The 20,532-nt window shown below is 41.3% G+C and overlaps 1 protein-coding gene across 8 annotated transcripts in view; it reads right to left on the bottom strand.

Annotated features, from left to right (window-relative positions):
- Window positions 1-20,532, bottom strand: part of CUX1 (cut like homeobox 1) — a 273,385-nt gene that overhangs the window by 161,648 nt on the left and 91,205 nt on the right. For all 8 annotated transcript variants that reach the window (XM_030472171.1, XM_030472165.2, XM_030472166.2 and 5 more), the window contains exon 3: window positions 3,032-3,079. In XM_030472171.1, coding sequence (XP_030328031.1) covers window positions 3,032-3,079 — 48 coding nt within the window. The remainder of the gene's footprint in view (window positions 1-3,031; window positions 3,080-20,532) is intronic.

Below are 20,532 nucleotides of genomic sequence, written 5' to 3'. Positions count from 1 at the left end.
ACATCGGGCTCAGCGAGGGTACGGTTCAAGGACAGTTTAAGTCCACCTAAGCTGGCACAGTTGCACTCCTCCTGCCCCTGGATTTGCTCTCCTGGCCTCTCCCCTGCCTGGCAGGTGCCTGCACTGAGCTGCTTCAGTGAACCAACCTGGCAGAAAACTAAGCCAGCAAAAAAGAGGGGGGAAGGAAAACTTTGTGCTCACGGTGGGACCACACTAGTACAAGTGCTGAGGCAAGGCAGGAGGTGGGGAGCCAGGCCTTAGGCAGCAGGAACACAGCAACATCCATGTAAAGCTACTTAAACACCTTTGCTAGTTAGGGACCTGTCTGTCCTTTCTGATCTAGGGCCTTCCCTAGTGCCCAGAGCCCTGTCATGTGGGAACAGTCATCCCACATGGGATCCGTTTCCCTTCTGAGGTGGAATCGTAATGAATTATTACTTGGATATGCAAATAGCACCTACTTAGTTCTGTCATTACAGATCAAGAAACGATGGGGCAGTAGCACTAGGGGTGGAGATAGGATTCAAAGGCAAAAATGTGGTGGAGACTCTCCCTCATGGTAAACAGAGAAGCTGCATCATAGAATCATAGAATCGTAAGGGTTGGAAAGGACCTTAAGATCATCTAGTTCTAACCCCCCTGCCATGGGCAGGGACACCTTGCCCTAAACCATGTGGCTCAAGGCTCTGTCCAACCTGGCCTTGAACACCGCCAGGGATGGAGCATCCACAACCTCCCTGGGCAACCCATTCCAGTGCTTCACCACCCTCACTGTAAAGAACTTCTTCCTTATATCTAATCTAAACTTCCCCTGTTTAAGTTTGAACCCATTACCCCTTGTCCTACCACTACAGTCCCTAAGGAAGAGTCCCTCCCCAGCATCCTTGTAGACCCCCTTCAGATACTGGAAGGCTGCTATGAGGTCACCACGCAGCCTTCTCTTCTCCAGGCTGAACAGCCCCAACTTTCTCAGCCTGTCTTCATGTGGGAGGTGCTCCAGCCCTCTTATCATCCTCGTGGCCCTCCTCTGGACTCGCTCCAACAGCTCCATGTCCTTTTTATGTTGAGGACACCAGAACTGTACGCAGTACTCCAAGTGGGGTCTCACAAGAGCAGAGTAGAGGGGCAGGATCACCTCCTTTGACCTGCTGGTCACGCTTCTTTTGATGCAGCCCAGGATACGGTTGGCTTTCTGGGCTGCAAGTGCACACTGCCGGCTCATGTTAAGCTTTTCGTCAACCAACACCCCCAAGTCCTTTTCTGCAGGGCTGCTCTGAATCTCTTCTCTGCCCAGCCTGTAGCAGTGCCTGGGGTTGCCCCGACCCAGGTGTAGGACCTTGCACTTGGCTTGGTTAAACTTCATAAGGTTGGCATCGGCCCACCTCACAAGCGTGTCAAGGTCCCTCTGGATGGCATCTCTTCCCTCCAGCGTATCAACCGAACCAACCTTTCTTCCCAGCTTACGTATGAGCAGCCACTGAGAATAAGATGGTGCTCCAAAGTTCAGTGGTGCCATCCATGATGCCCACCTAGGTGTGAACCAGAGCACCCCTGCAGCATTCCCTACCTGCTGCTCGAGGACACTGGCTCTCCAGCATAAACTTCACTTTTACGTCAGGGAAGCAAAACCAAAGAGGAGGAAGGTGTATGAGCCAGACCAAGGTTAACAGTGAGTGAGCTGATCTAATGGGAGAATCTTCCTTTGCTGTAGCCAAATTGGGATTTATGATTCTTACTTGATCCTCAGACATTCCCTTCATTAAAGAACAGTGCTGAAAGCACACATACACTTTTCAGTCAGTGCATTGCAAGCTTGAAACCAAAGTGAAAAGGTTTTAAGAGCACTGCAATCCACTCGGAGCAATTTTGAAGTGTAAATTTCCATTGGCAAACGGACTCACACAAGTCATTCTTTGTTCTCACAAATTACCATTAGATATATCAAGGAGCAAGTTGTCCTGTTTATTTATTTATTTCTAGCAGTACTTGGGAAATTGGGTTGTAAAATGAAAAAAATATACTGCTCTTAAGGTGAGGAATTATTGCCTGTTTGGGATACATATTTAGCAGGATGTACAAGCAATCAGAAATCCAACTGTCATTACAAATAACAGGAGTTGTGCACTTCATTACTTATGCAGACTTCTTAAAACACGCTCCTGAAGTTCTCTGTGCTCTGAGGGGAACTGCAACAATATAAAGTCAGCCAACAGCTTAGATTGAGAAAGTAAAAGGCGTTGCGGCTTCAACACAGCTAACTTTAGGAACAGAGCTCCACAACGTGTAGCAGAGTGTGAGCTAAAACCTCAATCTACCACCCCACGCAGGCAGTGATCTTTGTAAGAAGAAATATGATTTGCAAACTTCATACACCACGTTTTCCTAGAGGCAGCACAACAGCTCCCATCTGGCTGAAGCACTCGTGAAGTGAGCACTTCAATGCTGTCCACAGATGAAACGTAAAAACCTGTAATGGGTCCAGCTGCCTTTTCCTAGAGAAGTTCTTCAAAATAACAACAGTTGCTTTTTAAACTTGTGATCACTCTCATCATGTGTTTCTTAGTGGAGTGGTGTGTGAAGTAAGAGCCAGCACCAGAGCTGTTAATGTTTTCTGTTGTTTTCCTAACAAACACCTGCCAACTTCAGGTTTTCCATCAAGGCCCCTAGAATACAGCGGTTTACAGCTGAAAAGGTTTACACTGTGAACTATTTGTACTATCTTCATACTTTTATACATACATTACATTGCATTAAGCATTCCAACCATTGTTACTGAGGCACAACAAATTGGCATGTGCCCCTGAGTCACTGCAATGGTAAGCTTATGCCCAGGTATGCTGGATGCAAAGTGATTTGACCAGTTTAGCTTGTTGTGCACAAATCCTGCACACAGCACCATGCCCAAGGGCTGAACCCCTGCATGCTCTCTGTTCAAGGGCTCTGTACCCACCCGGCCATGCTGAAAGACTGCCAGCACAACACGCTCAGGTAAAGCAATATCAAAGGCACCACGAGAAGCGTAAGCTCTTACCTCTCCCTGGAAACTCTTCAGTAACGGAGCTACCTGTTTGCGCAGGTCCTGGAAGACAGAAGCAAGATATTTCATCAGAAAAATTTGGAAGGACAAGTCATTGTCAAGTTTTCCCTCACACTATTTTCAGTTCTGAAATGCTACTTAAATCCTGATCACATTTTATGGAGGCTTTGATTAAAGTAGAAATATATCTAGGATTCATTTGGAACAAGTCTGCATTTCCAGTTTGACATATACCTGTATCTGTTACAAACAGCATTAATTAACAAACCTGCAGTGATGTTGGGTAAGCACTGAACGCCTTCAATCTCATAATTCAGCTGAAACACTAATGCGATTAGAAGTAAATGCCTCTATCTACCAAAACAGCAGCTACACCTCTGAACTTATGCCAGAGAAATTTCCACAAATGGAAGCCAGGCTTAAAGGAAGAGGACTTTGGAGCATCATTTCAACGAAGAGTGCTGCCATTCTGTAAATGGTCTATTTTATTAATGATTTCCTCAAGAATGCTCTGACTTTAGCCATCAGAGACCTGGAGACATAGACGCTGAAGAAGACGGTTTCATTTTATTATTTATCTATTTGTTGGTTTCTGTAAAACTCAAAATTTCTTCTTCCAAATTACAACACCGTGCTACAAAATTCATGAAAATACTGCCCACAGAATCACTCGAAGTTTATAGCATATTTTTACTTAGCAACCAAGTTAATTTAGGACAACAAAGTTACATCTATCTTGCATAAATTTCTCTGGCTCCACTTTTAAGCTGGTTTGGGTCTAGTTCACTTAAAAATTCTCAGAATTCTCATTATTTGCATGCCTGAAGAATATAATCCTGTAACTTTGCAGAGGACACTATTATTCATGCACAGCCAAGAAGCTGGACTCCTGGTTTTGCCATGGTATTCCACTGAGGCACAAGTAGCGACTTCATGGTATTTACAGCTAGAAATAAATCTGTGAGAGGTATAAACCAGTAACATGATGCTGCATCATTTAAGAGGACAGCACTGACGGGGGTTACCCAGGAGGAAGGTGAATTTCCCATCATTGGAGACTTCCAAGGCACAGCTGACCAGACCTAGTGTGGGTGCTGAGGACCCATTTTTAGGGCCAGGTGAGACCTACTCAGCCTCTGGATATCCCCTCCAACCAAGAAGCCTGCTCTAAAAATACTGCTCGCAACTGGGACGCTCACAAACTGCTTAAGTAACCTTGAAATCTTCCTCTCTTCACGCTGGCCACAGCCCCTCAGCTACCCTCAACCTCTTGCAAGAGGTCTTAAAGAGGTCTTCAAAGTATTTTCTCAATATAAAAAGGGTCTATCAAAGCCTTAGGCCTTTCAGAAAAGAAGGTGACCTTAAAAAGTTGGGAAATTCTCCTTTCCAATGCATTTACTTTTACATCTAGAGTCATGCAGCATATTGGACATTAAACCACTCACCAAAACACCCTAAGCCCTGGATTTAATCTGATTTTCCTGAAGGAGAAGTAGGCTTTTGAGAGATGTGATTTTTGTCATTTAAATGACAAGTCATGCAGAGAGTTGGAGCATCGGGAGTTCTCCCACTCCCTGAGAAATGGCTTAGGGGGCCAAACACAAATGAAGCTATCAAAGACAAATGATCAGCCAAATTTCACTTCTTACATGGTTATTGCACTAACATACAGCTAATCCCTATCAAGTTAAGGATAATGTTGCAGCTTTATAAGCTCCCTGTTGGGCACCAAACCAAACACCACTTCTCAGACCAAGTCAAATCACTTACATGTTTCCTGATATTTTCTGTTGTTTTAGGACAGAAAAAAGGTTAGATACTATCCTTGTATATCATAAACATCTACAAATAACACCTCTACCAAAGCAAACTGGCAGGTTGAGCAGCTTTTCCGCACTTCTCGACTCCTCTGGGAGACCAGAGGGCTGTGCACATTTATAACATGTTTTTCTTTGTAACATGACGACGATGACATTGGAGAAAGTAGCATTACATTAACTGTCGATGGCAAAATAAATGCCCACGTTCAGGGCCCAAATCTGGCACGGTAGGTTTTAATGCACACTGAAATTACAGAGGCATTACATTTACAGTCAATATACTGGCACCCTTTATAAAATCAGGAAAAATTATACCATCCAAACAAAGCATCATTTCTTGAAATAAAAATCGGAGCTGGTAGGAAATCATCAGGTTTAGGGCTTCCTGTCCCTGGTATTGCCTCTGAATTTACCAGCTAATTTGGCACCAGCCAGCAAACTGATGTCAAAACTGAAAGCAGAAATACAGGAGATCTAATTCCAGACCAGCCCCAGCTCTTTTGCTTGCACAGCTTTCAAGAGCAGGGCGTTATTCCCACTGCCTAAGCATCACAAATCGCCCTTGGTACATCAGGAGATGACAAAGCACCGCAGTGGCAGTCAGTGAATCAAGCCTGGCCAGCTCTGGTGGCAGGAGAACCCAAACCCTGCTCCCTCTGTGTGCATGGCAAGCTCTAGCCAAGAGCCTGCTATTGACATGTACTAACTTTTGATAGACAGGATTTGCACCACTCTTTATTTCATGGCATAAACTATGGCAGGACTTTGCTTCATATTCATGTTGAGTAATGAGAGATGTTGTTGGTTGTTTATAGCAGAGAGAAGACGGAGAGAAACAGAGGGGGAAAAAAAGGAATAGAAGGGGCATCCCAAAGCCAAGCAAACAGTTGGTCAAGCTGTCAAAAAGGAGAAAAGCTTTCAAGCACGAAATCTGATTCCCACACATCCTCCACTTAGCAAATTCAGGATGCTAAACACTCATCCCAGCAATCAAAACGTTACCAAGCAAAATCCGTGCCATAATGGGAAAACATGTTGTGCTTGATTTAGACAGCAGCTTTTGTTGTTCGTATAACTGTATTTAAAACACTTCATGACAGAGGAGAATGCAGCTCAAAATGATTCAGTCCCACTGGCAAGCCCTTGGTTATACCACTGTGATCAATCCGGGGCAATCCTGGGACACACTGATCATTAGAGCACAGTTTAACCGGGTAAAATGCTTTGCCAACTTGAAATCTTAGCAATAACTTGACATTTGTTGCAGCTAAATAATAGAGACAGAGCATCCCACTTCCATTATCTTCACAGAGCAAACCGTCTAGGAACAGTAACTGCAAGGAATTTGCCTCAGTATTTTAAATGCAACTAAATACATCACGAGGAAAGTGGATAAATGGCATACACTGTAACAAAAGGCATAAACACCTTCTTCAGACTGGTTTTTGTTTTCTTCCCTCTCTTTCTCCTCTCCTTGGAAAGAGTTTATAGGCTGCTTTTACAATTCCTTCCTTGGCTAAACAGCATCAAAACTTTAGACAGCTTACAACAAAAGGGAAGTAAAAATAAACACGAGTCAGGAATACATATGCTGGAGTCACCAGCTGAAACTGCTGGGGAGATTTATTTTTGGCACTTTGGAAAAATTCCTCATCAAACCCAAAATACTACACTAACATCAAACACAATTTTACCTTCTTTGCACTAAACTGAACAGAAAGAAGGACATTCAGTTGAGAGCTGGGGGAATCTGTACTCCTGGTTAGCAAGGACACCATATGATTTATTATCTGTTTAAAGTGTGGTGGCCTTTACTGCCTGGGATGTGGTCAAAACAGGAAAAGCATCCAGCTCCTGCACTTGCATACAGCTAGCAAATCACTGGGATCAAGCAGAACAGCTAAAAAGGGTAGATGCAACTGAACATTAAAACAAATTATAATTTATCAACACAAATGCATTGAAATATTTGAGTACTCCTATACGATCACATTATTAGCCCATTTTTCCATGCCATCTAAATATGCACGTTCTCTCTCTTTCTGGATGATTTATCAGGATAGAGCAGTTTTCTGAAAAAGGCCCTATCACAGACAAACTCAATATCTGAAGTAGAGACTATGAATTAGGATGCTGTATCATTATCTGAATCAAATCTGAAAGCTGAAAGCTAATATAGCATTTTCCCTTTACAAGAGTATAAACGAGTTTATGTTTTGATCAAGTAGCTACACAATGAAATCTGAATCCAAATAATTTTTAACTCCCTTTCCATTCTCATTAAAAATAACTCTCTGGAAAATAAACTGAGAATAAATCTATGGTAAAACCATGGGCAACAAATGCATCTTTCTGACAACTAAACTACATTATTTATCTATTGCTATCTTAATACACTGTGTACAGTACGAAGGACATATCAATGGTCAGGCTACCAATGCTGTATTTGTAATTTACTTGAGGTCTGAAGCTACACAAGCACCTTCTGATCCCCCCACAGACTGCTCCATCTCATTTACCTCCAAAATGTTTATCTCTAAATGCCACAACAAGAGCCCTATGACCCTGGTTTGACAAAGTGGTCCAGCAAGGCTAAGCTTGACCTATACACCTGTATCATCTACAGAAGTATTGGGCTCTTGTAAAATAAAACAAACCAGAAACTGGGCGAATGTGGTATCCTATGTCTCCTGCACCACATTTCCTATGATTTGTTCTATATATCATCTACGTGAGCCACACACTGGCTGGTGAATGTCACTATGTCTGGCAGAGAAATCATAATGAGAAGCAGCCCACTTGTATCAGCATCGGTGACATCATTAGTTCAGCCGTCACAACCTATTTTTGAGCTGACTTATCACCAGTGAGATGCTACAGCTTTCCTGCCACCTTACCCTTTCGCCTCTCCTTCCTCGTTAGCCCACACGTAATAAGGAACTAACAAGTGGCCCTGCGCTCAGAATTGGCAGTGCTGAACATCGTGACTCCAAATACTTGCTCATGAGAACTTCCAAAAATTAAAAAGAAAGAAAGAAAAAACCCAACCCAGAACAAACCCTGCTACCTATTGACTGGGCAGGAAGATACCTGTCAGTTCAAATCAACGTATAAAGAAGAAACAGCACGGCCCCAAGAGGAACTCTTGTGTCAAAAACCAGCTGCCAGGTTTCAGCCCCGCTATCAAGAGGTGATGTGCTGGTATGACAGATACTTTTTCTTGGGGCTGGGAGGATGCTTATCTATGTACCCTCACAGGCAGGGCTCCATACACTTTGTCCCCATAGCTATTATCGGGATAATGCTGTTGAGCTTCTCTTTCATATAAATAGAGCTGAAAGAGGGAGAGGTAAAAAGCAGCCAGGCATGAAGGATTTGGGAAGAATGACAGCGTACTTCTGAGGTGTGTTTCATTATTATAAACTTCAAGGACACAACTTGTCACTGTGAAACACAGAAATCAGCAAGTTAACTATAATTAGTAGCAAGCAGTTCTGCTGATTAATTAGAGAGAGCCAGCAAGCGTATATGCTTCGCCCTGCTATGGGTGAACTGGAACAAGTTGGGATCACTCCCTCAGATGCTCAGCTACCAATACACAAGTTTTAAAGATTATTTCTTTGCAGGCATGATTATGGAAAAATCCAGATGATGGAATTTTTCCACCAGAGATCCTGGGCACATGTGATTGGAGGCGTACTAAGGGATACATTTAAGTCTTTATGTTTAATTAGTTCCAGCAAGCTCCACTTTGCTTTGCTCTAAGATATGACACTGAAATCCGAGATAGTTGTTCAAACAGGTATTATACAGTAGGTTAGATGACTTATTTAATTCCTAAAATACAAGGCAAATTAAATCATATGAGCAAACAATTTATTGCTCAATTTACACTACGATTTAATGAGATATAAACCCTCTTATTGCTTAAGGCTGCTGAAGTATTTACTTGAAATCTGATCATTAAAGAGTGAATCATGATGTTATCAATTTTCTATGATATTTAGTTATTTTTAATACACTAACACGCCAGTGTTTTCTCTGTACAAAGAACAAAAAATCTTCAGTTACATTTATAGATATGTTTCAACCCAGCACAATGATAAATAAAAAATCTTGATTTACAGTAGCAAAACGTCCCCCACAGTACTTTCTGAAGTATTTCAGCTCACAGATCTTGTGCAAATTCCATTAGCTTTAATTATTTATTAGCAGTAGATTTAGATTACTGTTCTTGACCTATTTTTCAGTGTACGGACCCACCCAGCAAGAAGTGAAAAAATATTCCATTTGTGAAAGGCTGATTTAGTGAGAGCAGACTTCAGCTTAAAGTGGAATATTAAGCAAAGGCACATGCATTGTAATTCAGGGGGAGACGCTTGCACTTCAGAAAGGTTACGAAGCGGGGCAGAACCAGCCTACAGAATAAACAACATTAGAAGAGATTCCTTGAAAAAGAAACTGAATTTTTGCTGTTTAACCAGCTCAGACCATTCTGCAGAAATTGCAGCCACATGACAATTCCAGAAGGAAGTGAGCCTTGACAGCAGCCATACACACTAGTTTCAAGACTTTGTGGAAACACCCTTGTTTCTACCAAACTCTGTTGACCATGTGGGTCATGGAATCATCATAGGATCCCAGACTGGTTTAGGCTGGAAGGGACCTTAAAGCTCATCCAGTTCCAACCCCCTGCCATGGGCAGGGACACCTTCCACTAGAGCAGGTTGCTCCAAGCCCCTGTGTCCAACCCGGCCTTGAACACTGCCAGGGATGGGGCAGCCACAGCTTCTCTGGGCACCCTGTGCCAGCGCCTCAGCACCCTCACAGGGAAGAGCTTCTGCCTAAGATCTAATCTCAATCTATCCTGTCAATTTAAAGCCATTCCTACCCTTGTCCTATACACTGTTACCTTGCAAGAATTCCCTCTCCAGTTTTCTTGTTGGCCCCTTTAGGCACTGGAAGCTGCTCCAAGGTCTCCCTGGAGCCTTCCCTTCTCCAGGACCAACTCTCTCAGCCTGCCTCCACAGGAGAAGTGCTCCAGCTCTCAGAGCATCTTTGTGGCCTCCTCTGGACTCGCTCTAACCCAAAAAAGCCTAAAAAGCCATGGGGAAATACGTCTAGAGTGAGGAACCATTTTGGGGCTCGTCCTGCGGTGCCTTTCACTAGTGAGGAGGCATGAGGAAAATGGAGCATCTATGAAGGTGCCTATTTGCCACATTGCCTTGAGTCTGGGACTGGCACTTTACTTTCAATGGAACTACTCACTTGTGTGAGTCTTAGTGGAATCCTCTTAGAGCTTCTTCCATGTTAAAGTAAACAAAAAGCTAACAAGTCTACTCTGTGCCTATGCAGCAATGTATAAACAGACTGGTTACCTTCATGACTGTTTAAAAAAATCAACTGCGCAAAGGAAGAACCATTGCACCCATATATATGTACGTATGTGTGTATATATATATACACACACACGCTGTATATAATAGAAAAAGACTTTTTTAACTAACTATACAAACTAATCTAGTGAACTATGCTTTTTCGAATCATGTTAAAACCATGCTGTCATTTATAAAACAGCAAGTTAACATTGGCTAGAAAAGACATTGAACAGAAACAATTCAGAAGTTAAAAAGTAGAGTTGCTAGGAAACAAAAAAATGAATTCAAACACAAATGATTCAGGTAAAGCTTTGGAAGGAGTTAATTCTAACAAAATGAAAGCCCGGTCACTAAAATTCCAATAGGGAAAAACAAAGGATGACTTATTTAAAAGCTCATCAATACATGCAGAAAATCAAGCATCATTTTTAACAAAGCAGATTAATTTAAAAGGCTACATCCTGGCTAATGGACCTGTGGGGATTTTTCCTCCTGCTAACAGTTTGTCCTGCTCTCTTGTTACACCCTGTAGTCCCTGCTGGAGGCTGCAGGTGACACCAAATATGCCACAACAGACTCTTGTCGTGGGAAAAACTGTAAGTCCGTAACATCCCAGGTCAGCAGAACTACTTCTTGATGTAATGAAAAAACATTTGATTAGCCAAATAAATATGTCAGAATCTTTGAAGTGTGCTGTTCTTGCCAGCGGGGTAACCACGTGTCAGCGACACGCAGGAATCGCTGTTCTTAAGAGCTTAGGCCAGTATCTCTGCATACAAAAAAGATAATTACTTGGTACTGAGCACTGTTAAGTACCTGCAGATTTTATGAGATGAGTCCAATAAAATTGAAAGCAAACTGACTGCTTAGTTGTGCATCTCAATAAACAGCCTCACCTACACTCTCAAGTTTTAACCAGAACTGCTCTGTCCCGCCAAAAACTGTCATTCCACAAGCTTTCTGCCCCTGCAACTGAGGTTTCCAGTGGAAAAGATCCTTAACAGTCCTCCCAAATCACACCCTGCAGGATCTCTTTCTCCATCCTCTACAGCACTCTCGTTTTCTGCTCTGAAAGTCTATAGCGAAAGAGTTCACAATTCTTCCCTGATTGTTCAGAATTACAGCCTGCAGAACAGAGGTTTCTGCTCAGTGTAAAATGAGGAACTTCTGAAAAAAGGTAATTATTACGAGTCTTAAAAAATTAATGTGTCTAATGAGAAGCTAATGACACAGGCCATGACTCCGCAGAAAATGCATCTAAGTACTGTGGTCCAATTAACAACACCAGTTCAAACACAGACTAATGCTTCACATGGTGGATTTAAAAAGGAGAATATTTAATGTGAAACCATAATTGCGCCTGTAATTTTCCACATTCCCTCCACACAAGCATGGAGTGTCTGAATCACTGTGCACCCTACTTGAGCGCTTGGTCCTGCCTTCTCGGATGATGAAATCAACAACCTGGGTGCTGTCGGCAGCACCGTGCTCATGAGATTTAGATTCCTCCTCAGTCTCACAGACAAGATGGGTAGGACCATTCAGAAGTCATTAATTTCAATGTACAGTTTTATTTAGGGGAAGTGAGAGTATTAAAAAACATTCATGTTTTAGAATCTGTTATTGGTCAAGGTGAAAGATTTCCAAAATACAAGGATCTTGCTTTAAAGTCAGGTTAAATTTCCAAGAAGAATAATTCTGTGTTAACTATAATAATAAGGGACCAGGCTTCATCCTCACAGATCCTTACAGACTATATGTAAATCGGGGAGGGGGCAGCCTGTGCACTGCCAAGACATCAGATATTGCCAAATTGTTTTCCTTACTTATCTTTTAAATACAGCTTAAAAATATAGCTGTGAACAGATCATGCATTAATCATACCTGCATGTAGGAACATAGGTGTATTTACTGATTTATATCATTATAGTCAGCCTTTTACTATGATTCCAATGCAAGAAAATCCAATACTAAGCAATCCTCTAATAATTTTTTTATAAGATTTGCTCACTGAATCTTGAATGTCCAGTTTTATTCAAAAGCCAGTTGCTCCTACAGAAAACAAGTTATTTCATGAGGGGCAGAGTGAAGAGCCTGCTGTCCTGCAAATCTATGTCCTATCCTTGCCAAAACTCTCATGACTGTCATCCTTGCTGTCCTTCTGTTCTTCACAACCTCTTTTATGCCAGGAGACACAGGCTAGTTGCATGCTCCACTCACACGTTACCATGCCTTTAGCAGGCATCGCCCTTGAAATGCAGCTGAAGTGATAACTCCAGATTCCTGCAAAGGTGAGAAATTTGAAGAAAAAAAATAATTGACAACCTCAAAACCATCAGTATATAGACCCAAAGTGTTTACTACATCTAATTTAGCATACCTGGTAAAAACGCCTCAAAATTAATATAACTGTCATCCTCCTGACCTAAATAAAAAAAATGCAGCACAGATCTTTTCATGTTGCTTCCCTAAGTGAAGCAATTCAGAGAAAACAAACTTCTGCTGCCTTTATGCTTCCTGGCGAAATTCCTACCGAAACACGCTCAGGCCTATAATGCAATATGCTTTGGTAGCACACAGTAGATACACATGAATCATCAAGATGAAAGCAAGCAAAATCTCACTACAGACTTATTCAATACATTTACTGTTTGTTAGTTGAACTTAAGAAATAAAAAACCCACATAAAGCACTTCTGAGCGGCAGCATCTTCTCACAACTGTAATATATAGTCTCGGCTGGGACAAATTCCCAAATTCATGTGCTGAACCGTGAACTGTTCCAGTATTTGGGGGAGAGGAGAAAGAAAGAGATAAAAAGACCAGGAAAAGAAACCCAGAGAATTGAAATTTAAAAAGGAGAGACAAAGACAGAGGCAGAGCAAGCGAACAGTCTGTCGTTCCTGTGCCCTGTTTTTTCCACCGTTGAAGGCATGCAAGCCTAGCACTGCATCACAATGAACTCCAGAGCAGATTAAAATGAGACAAAGTTGTATAATAATAAATCAACAGCATTAATACAAGCTTATCTTCTACCAACTTAGAAGGGGGAGGTGACAAATTGCACTTAAGGAAAAATAGTTTTACTGTTGCTAGCATAAGCTGAGCGTCTATAGGAAACTGCTAAATTTAGAAAGCCAGCTTTTGATGATAGCAACGGAAATTAATTCAAGTTTTTTGTGTGTATGGGTTGTTGTTTAAGAGCTCTAGAATGTTACTCATCTTCTTGAAACTCTTACCGAAAGTAGAGGCTTCATAATGCACTATCCTCCCTGCCTACTCCCTCCTACTCTTCCCCCTTTAAAAGGAAGAATTGCTCCTTTGGGCTACAGCAATTTAGGAACTTAATGCAGTTTAACAAATTCCCTATCTCTTGGCTGGAACTCTTTGGCTCTGACAGATGAATCAGAGAAGTCCATAAACGTCTGGAGGGTTTGTGCAGACTTTTTCTTGTATGACTATATATGGCAACCACAGATCAAATTATCTACAATCGTTTTAACCTAAGCTTCCAACTTTCTACCTTACTCCTATCCTTGTGGCGAACTTCCTCGATCTGCAATACCACTAAATTAGATATAAACTGTCAACTACTTTACTCAAAAGCATTTTTCCATTCTTTAAAAGATAGTAAAAATAGCTGATACACTTAAGATACACTTAAGTAAAAATTAACTTTTGTTAACAACTTCAGCTTCTCAGAAATACATTTCTATGTGTCACTGAACCAGAGTGAGGTGCTGTGAAGCTCACATTTGCATCTAGGCTATTCTGTTATTATTGAAGACATGCTCCTCAACAGACAGCAGACGTCTTCCATTACTGCTTACCTGAACTACCAATTAACACCAAGTGTCATGAGAAGTCTACCACAAATTGGTGAAAGTTAAATCTGCACTCCAAAAAGAGAGGGAAGGTCAAAACTCACTGACTGATGTACACAGGGACTTACAAAGGAATTCCAACAATGCCTGCAGCACCCTTTAATCCAGAAAAATACTATATTTTAACTTGCTATCACCATCTTTTATACATCTGATGATTTTTACAAGGCGCTTAAACGAATACATCAAAACCAATAGTATGTGATACAACACTGAAGGCTTCTTTTAGCTGGACCCAAAACCTTCTCTGTGCATCCAAAGCAAAGGGTACACCAAGTTCAAGCAACTTCTTCAAGATTAATACTCCTAACACCTCAAAATGGACATCAAATGCCACAGGGGGGTCAAAATGCGTGACAGTACAGCTCCTCTAACCCAGGAGTGAAACCTGCATAAACAAACTTGAAAGACTGAAAGTAAATACCGAGTTCTGTATGCACAAGGGAATAATAGGACAGTACAAGAAAAGCTCAAGTGAGGAGCCATGTGAAGAAACATTTAGAAACAGCTTTATTAAACAATTTTCTTTACGTCTGTTATAAAGTATACATGCACAAAAATATTTTCAGGAAAAAAAACCCCACACCACTAACCTCCAAAAAAGCAAAAAGCAAACCAACAGAAAGCACTGTCAAAGTGTTACAGCATAATACTCAGTGAAAAAAACCCAAATAAAAAGTCCTGAGAATTTTAGAGACATATCCACAACAGCACAGAGCTGGTTACCACAGCCCCCTGCTCTCCCAGGAGTTGTATAAGGAAATAGTATCACAAGTTTAGCTTATAGTCACAGTTGTATTTACTGTACTTGCTTCAATTCCTTTATACATACACATATATAAACCCATATTTGATTACAAAGATTGGACAGCATTTAAAACCCAAAAGGTGTTTCCCATGGAAAGATCTGGTCCTGACTGAGGAGATGGCATCCTCCTCTCTCAGAGATTCAAGATGCTGTTACTGTTTTAGTTTACAATACCTGGTAATCTACTGAGTTCCTGACCTTCATGTTCAGTCACAGGAATGCAACAGTGATGCCAAAAACCCACCCCAAAATACAAGCCCCAAATATAAAACCACTTTCAGGTTTTAGTGGTGTTTTGAGGCCCACTGAGAGCACCTGAGTGAACACTGCTCCCACAGCAAATTTAAAAGACTTCTGCTGAGCTGTTAAACTCTTTGATATTTCTTGCACATTTTCAGTATCTTACTAATTTTGCTGGAAGTTCTGGAATTCTCCTACTTCTCCTCTGGCTGGCTTACTACTGCCTGAAAAAAACATTAGTAAGAAATAATCCTGATGCACAGCCCACTTGCAAAAATACCTCAAGTGCTCACTTTTAAAATGTCACTTAGAGCAAAGATCCCCAGCCAGCCTCTTCCTCTGCAAGCTGCATACAACAGGTAATTGCCCTAATGACCATGAGCTGCTTTGAAACCCCACAGATAATGGCCAAAGCTGTTGGCCAGAATGGGAGCGGACTGAGAGCTGCCGGCTCAGTGCAGCCACGCTTCATCCTGTGAAACGCTCTTAGGAAATGCAGATAACAAAAGTTAAAGAAAAAGCTACTGTTCAGAGGAGATTTTATCTTACCCAGCTACTTATTAACATCGTGCAGTTAAAACATGTTATTTTAAATTTCTAAAGGAACACTGTATTTGGAAATGCAATATTTGAATAAGCACTCTTAAGACTCAAAGCATATCAAGTTTTCCCAACTGATTCCAGCCTTATAAACTCTGACATTTCCAAAACACTGATCTCTTTCTTAGCTAAGTAAGGACAGACACAGAAGACCATCCTCAGGAAAAATAAAAAAGGGGGGAAATTGGGCAAATGACATCATGGACTCTCAGAATCAGTAATTGATTAAACAACTTACTGACGTTACAACTTCTACTTACTAGATCCTGATCATCTATGCTTATAAAAAGATGTAATAGTTCATTTTTTTAAATTGATTTTGAATTTTCACCTTATCAAGACTTCAGAAAAATGCATTATTAGTATGTTTTCTGTCAGTTTAAAAGAAGTTTTCCAATACCTAACAGAGCTGTGTATTTGTAGGTTACCTGCTCATCTGGAGAGGATTTCCTTCCTATTAGAAAACCAAAGACAGACACTGGACAACCTACAGAAGAGGCTTGGGGTCATCACACCTTTTGTAAACATGAAAAGATGGGAAAATTAAACTGACTTTACCTCAGATTTAAATGAGAGGAAGATGATTTTTCAGGAGCGGGCACGTTGAACACTGCCGGCCCTGCTGCATCTCTCCTTCCCGCCTCACAGACCTCTGGTCAGTCAGACACCAGGAGCTCACAGCCTGGCCACGCTGTACATGGTGACGACCCTCCAGCTCGCTTTGAGAGCTCCTGCTGCCACTGTATTACTTTTAGGTTCTCTTTTATATACATATGAATAACTTTTATATAAATATGAATAACTGCAGTTGCACAGGATCGCCCTCCTGCCCCCTGTGTCATCCTGCGCCATTACCTCGACCTCACATCAGCTCTGACAGAGCTCGGAGCGTGCCCTGCTCCAACACACTGTGGAACAGATATGTATAAAATGTCTTCACCACATCACATGTAGTAAGTAAACAGCGAGAAACAGTCAGCTAACTTTCAGATTAGAAAACAGTACTATTTCATGCTAATGCTGTTAACACAGTGAGATTTCATGACTCTGCATGGAACTGCAGGTTAGAACAGTGAGTCCCATCTAGGAAAAGAAACAAACATCTTTACACTATTGTAACTGCACCCATATTCTTGTGTATAGTAAACCGGTAAACAACCCAAACTCCACATCTCCTCCCACTGCTAACTGACATTTATGTCCACACAACCTTCAGGTATAAACCACACATGGGCTCTGGTGACTTCCTGAAGGACAGGCTGCCTCCTCTGCCCAGCCAGACCTCCTACCCCCCTCAGAAGCCCCTTTAGCACCAGCCCCTCAAGGAGCTTTTCAACATGACAGTGCCAGGGTGAAGCTACCACCTTGGTAGCTGGAACAGTCCATCGGATCTGAGGACTGAGACGATTCACTCATGCCATAGATTCATCAAAGGAGACAAGGGTGTCTGATGGATTTTTTTGACATAAAGTTATTACAAGGAGGAGGAAACGATTCATTGCCATTAACAGATAATGGGAGCATAAAACCTGTTAGTTCCTATTGGAAAAGGTATCATTCAGTTATAGTCTATGTGTTTTCTAATAGTGCAGAATGTAGGGAAAGGACAGCACAACAAAAACTCCTTGTTGGTAAGCTCTAGGTGGTGGCGAGTGAGATGACCCCACAGCCTGGCTCTCTGGATTGCAATCTGCTTTTTTCCAACCATGTCCAAGAGCCAATTTTATGGCTCTTCTTCCTTCTGTCTGCCTGACGAACATCCTGCGGGGTGCAGCAGGCACTGCTCCCTGCCTGCAGCTGCCGGCTCACTTCCCAAATCGCTCCCTGCCAGCCTCCCAGCCGGAGCAGGGATTTCTCAGGCAAGCTTGGCAACTCAGCACAACCTTTCTGCTCCCTATCCGCCCAAATCCGCTTGTGTTAAGCACCTTCCTTTTGACCACAAGTTCACTCGTTGGACAAGTAAGCCATTAGTGTGATCCAAACCAGCCAGAGTTATTCCTCCATAAACAACGTGTCCAGTATTTCCTCAAGGACTATGCTCTCTTCCATTTTGCTGCTCAATTTTTTTGACAGCTTTAACTTGACTCTGGAGCATTACCCATTAAAAACCAGCACACTGTCGTGTGTAAAATGTTTGGCAATCTGGCAAATATTTATGTTTTACATACAGAAATACTTCATTATCTTTTCCATAAGTGGGTAAAACACAAAAAACTTACATTGCAATGGCATAAAACCTTCCAGAAAGTGTGAAAATTATTGCCCATTTTCACATAAACCAGAGTATTAAAATATAAATCACACTGCTTACATTAACTAATCAGGAGAACTTCAGTTGATGCGAGTAGGAAGCTAGAATTATTAACATCTTTTTCTGAACTCGGTCTCTTAACTAATAGCTTTTTTGCCCCTTATCAGCTGCACAAACAACAATGGATTTTAAATCAACTAAATGACCTGTGAACTCCTCCTAAATGGGGGGTATATAATTTAAGGCAGCCAAGAAAGTTTCACAGGAGTCAAGAGGGCTCCTCACAAGGGGCACATGTGGAGAGAGTTAAAGCTTGCTATTTTTTTTCCCCTACTCAAGTGTCAGCTGTGATAAGCCAAAATTAACAACCCTACACTGTACCACTTCAAATGAAGGGGAAAAAAATTTCTTCTTGCTATTCTAGGTATTTTAAGTTGCATATGAGCATGGTAGCTAAATATAGACAGTGACAACAAGAGACAGCATTGTCCCTTTGGGCACATTGAATATTATCTCAGAATTCCTATCTTCCTGCACTGAGCCTTGGTTTTGTTTGGGGTTTTTTTTGTTACTTTTCTTACTTAGCAAAGTGTGTATTAACCCCTACTTCGTTTTAGATGGATCAGTTTAACAAAAAGTGTATTTAAGGAGAAAAAAAAAAAAAAAGAAGGAAATCCTGATTCCACAAAAGCACCAGAAAGATTTCCAGTAATTTTCTTAGCTCTGTGTTATTGTCCAGTGCACAGAGTTTTTACAGCTTCTGAAGTTTTTAGAGCTTACTAAAACAGAAAGCTAAGTTAATATCTTTAGATGTAGAAGCTTCTTTGTCTCCAGGAATCACAAACTTCACATTTCAGTCAGAAGTGTAAGAAATAAAATCAATAATTACTATTTTCAAAACACTTCCTAGGAGTGCAACTACACTATCTGGAATCCAGCAGACTCATATGAACCTTTAATACTGAACACAACCAGACTTCCAAATGACATGGTTGCCCCTGACTTCTGAAGTATTTAAATACCATTGAGTGAAGCGTACATTTCCCCTTAATGTACCTAATGCACTTAGAACACTGGCTTCTATATAAAGTTTAATATTTAAAGCCATCTATAAATTATCAATGACATCTGTTCTGAAAAATGTCAATTCCTATCCTTAGGCTGGCAGAATCCATCTATTTGCGTAACGTCCTCTTCATATTCAAGCAATTTTAAAGCCCTATTGACATACGGCTTTCAAGTGAGATATTGCTCTACTAGGATTTCAGGATTTCATTATTTAGACAAGTCCCATTCTAATGCAATGACGACAATAAGCACACACAACTACTTCTGGACTATATCCCATGGCTCTAGCTACAAATGACGAACTGGTTAGACATGTGATAGGCCCAGATACCCCATAAATATCACTGTGTATGGCACCCCTTTCAAGTCATACAAACTTGATAGCACACAATGTCAAGGGGAGGCAGCAGCTGGAGATACCATCTTGCACAAGTCACTTAATCTTATGATCAATGAAGTATGGTGGCACTCATCATCACTAATACTTGCAACTCAGATGATCATTTATTGTGACAATATACAAGCATGGGGTTGTCACCACATATCCATTCCATCAGCCAGAATCGGAGTTTGGTTATTCTATTCTGTTCATCTAATTTTACCATACAGTCACAATTTAGCATGTCATTCTTTAATTTCTTCAGCTGTTGTGCACGAACACTGTGGCTCGCTGAAATGCCATCAGCATTGCTTTTTATGCCCTTGTGATGGTACAGAATGAGGGATAAAAATAGTTTTCAAATGGCCACAGTAATGTTCCAAACCCTGTACAATACACACTACTACCACTTTTTAAAGACTACACAGATTAAAAACGTCTCATTTTTGGCTTCAAGTCTAATGCACAGGGCTCTTTTTGCCTCTTCAATCTCTAACCAGTAAGTTACTGAGCTCACATCTATTCAGAGGCATCGTCTAAATTCAAAGCCGGGTTTCAAGAAAGTTTAATCTTGAAGCAACAACTGCAACATGTGCTCTGGTTTGGTATGAACATATCATAAACTGTCACCAAGTCTTGTTACACAATTTGTCATGCAGCAACAAAACAGACACCGCCTGCCTCAGATTCTGTAATTGTGGAACACTGTCTACTGGATGCTGAAATCCTGCTTTCTGGTCATGGCAAACATAAATCAAAGAAAAAAATCGGCTCTATTAAATCATTTTGCTCTGGGAGAACAGGGATTTATCATCCTCTAAAACAAGTGGTCAATAAGATTCAGAAGTGCTTAGTACAGATCTTGATGAATCGGGATGCCACAGGTGACACTGTAATTGTATTTGAAAGGAATCTGTGAACAGAAAGGTGAATGCTCTATTTATTTCAGTGTATAGACAGGCTGTGGATTAAATACATCACAAATATAGTAGGATTTTCCCCCTGCATCCCCTCCAGGAGGATCCTTAACAGATTGTCCCAAGAGGCAAAAGCAGCAAGACAGCAGAT

This window comes from Strigops habroptila, assembly GCF_004027225.2.
Source record: "Strigops habroptila isolate Jane chromosome 13 unlocalized genomic scaffold, bStrHab1.2.pri S16, whole genome shotgun sequence".
Classification (NCBI taxonomy): Eukaryota; Metazoa; Chordata; class Aves; order Psittaciformes; family Psittacidae; genus Strigops; species Strigops habroptila.
This window is presented reverse-complemented; position numbering and strand designations above follow the sequence as displayed.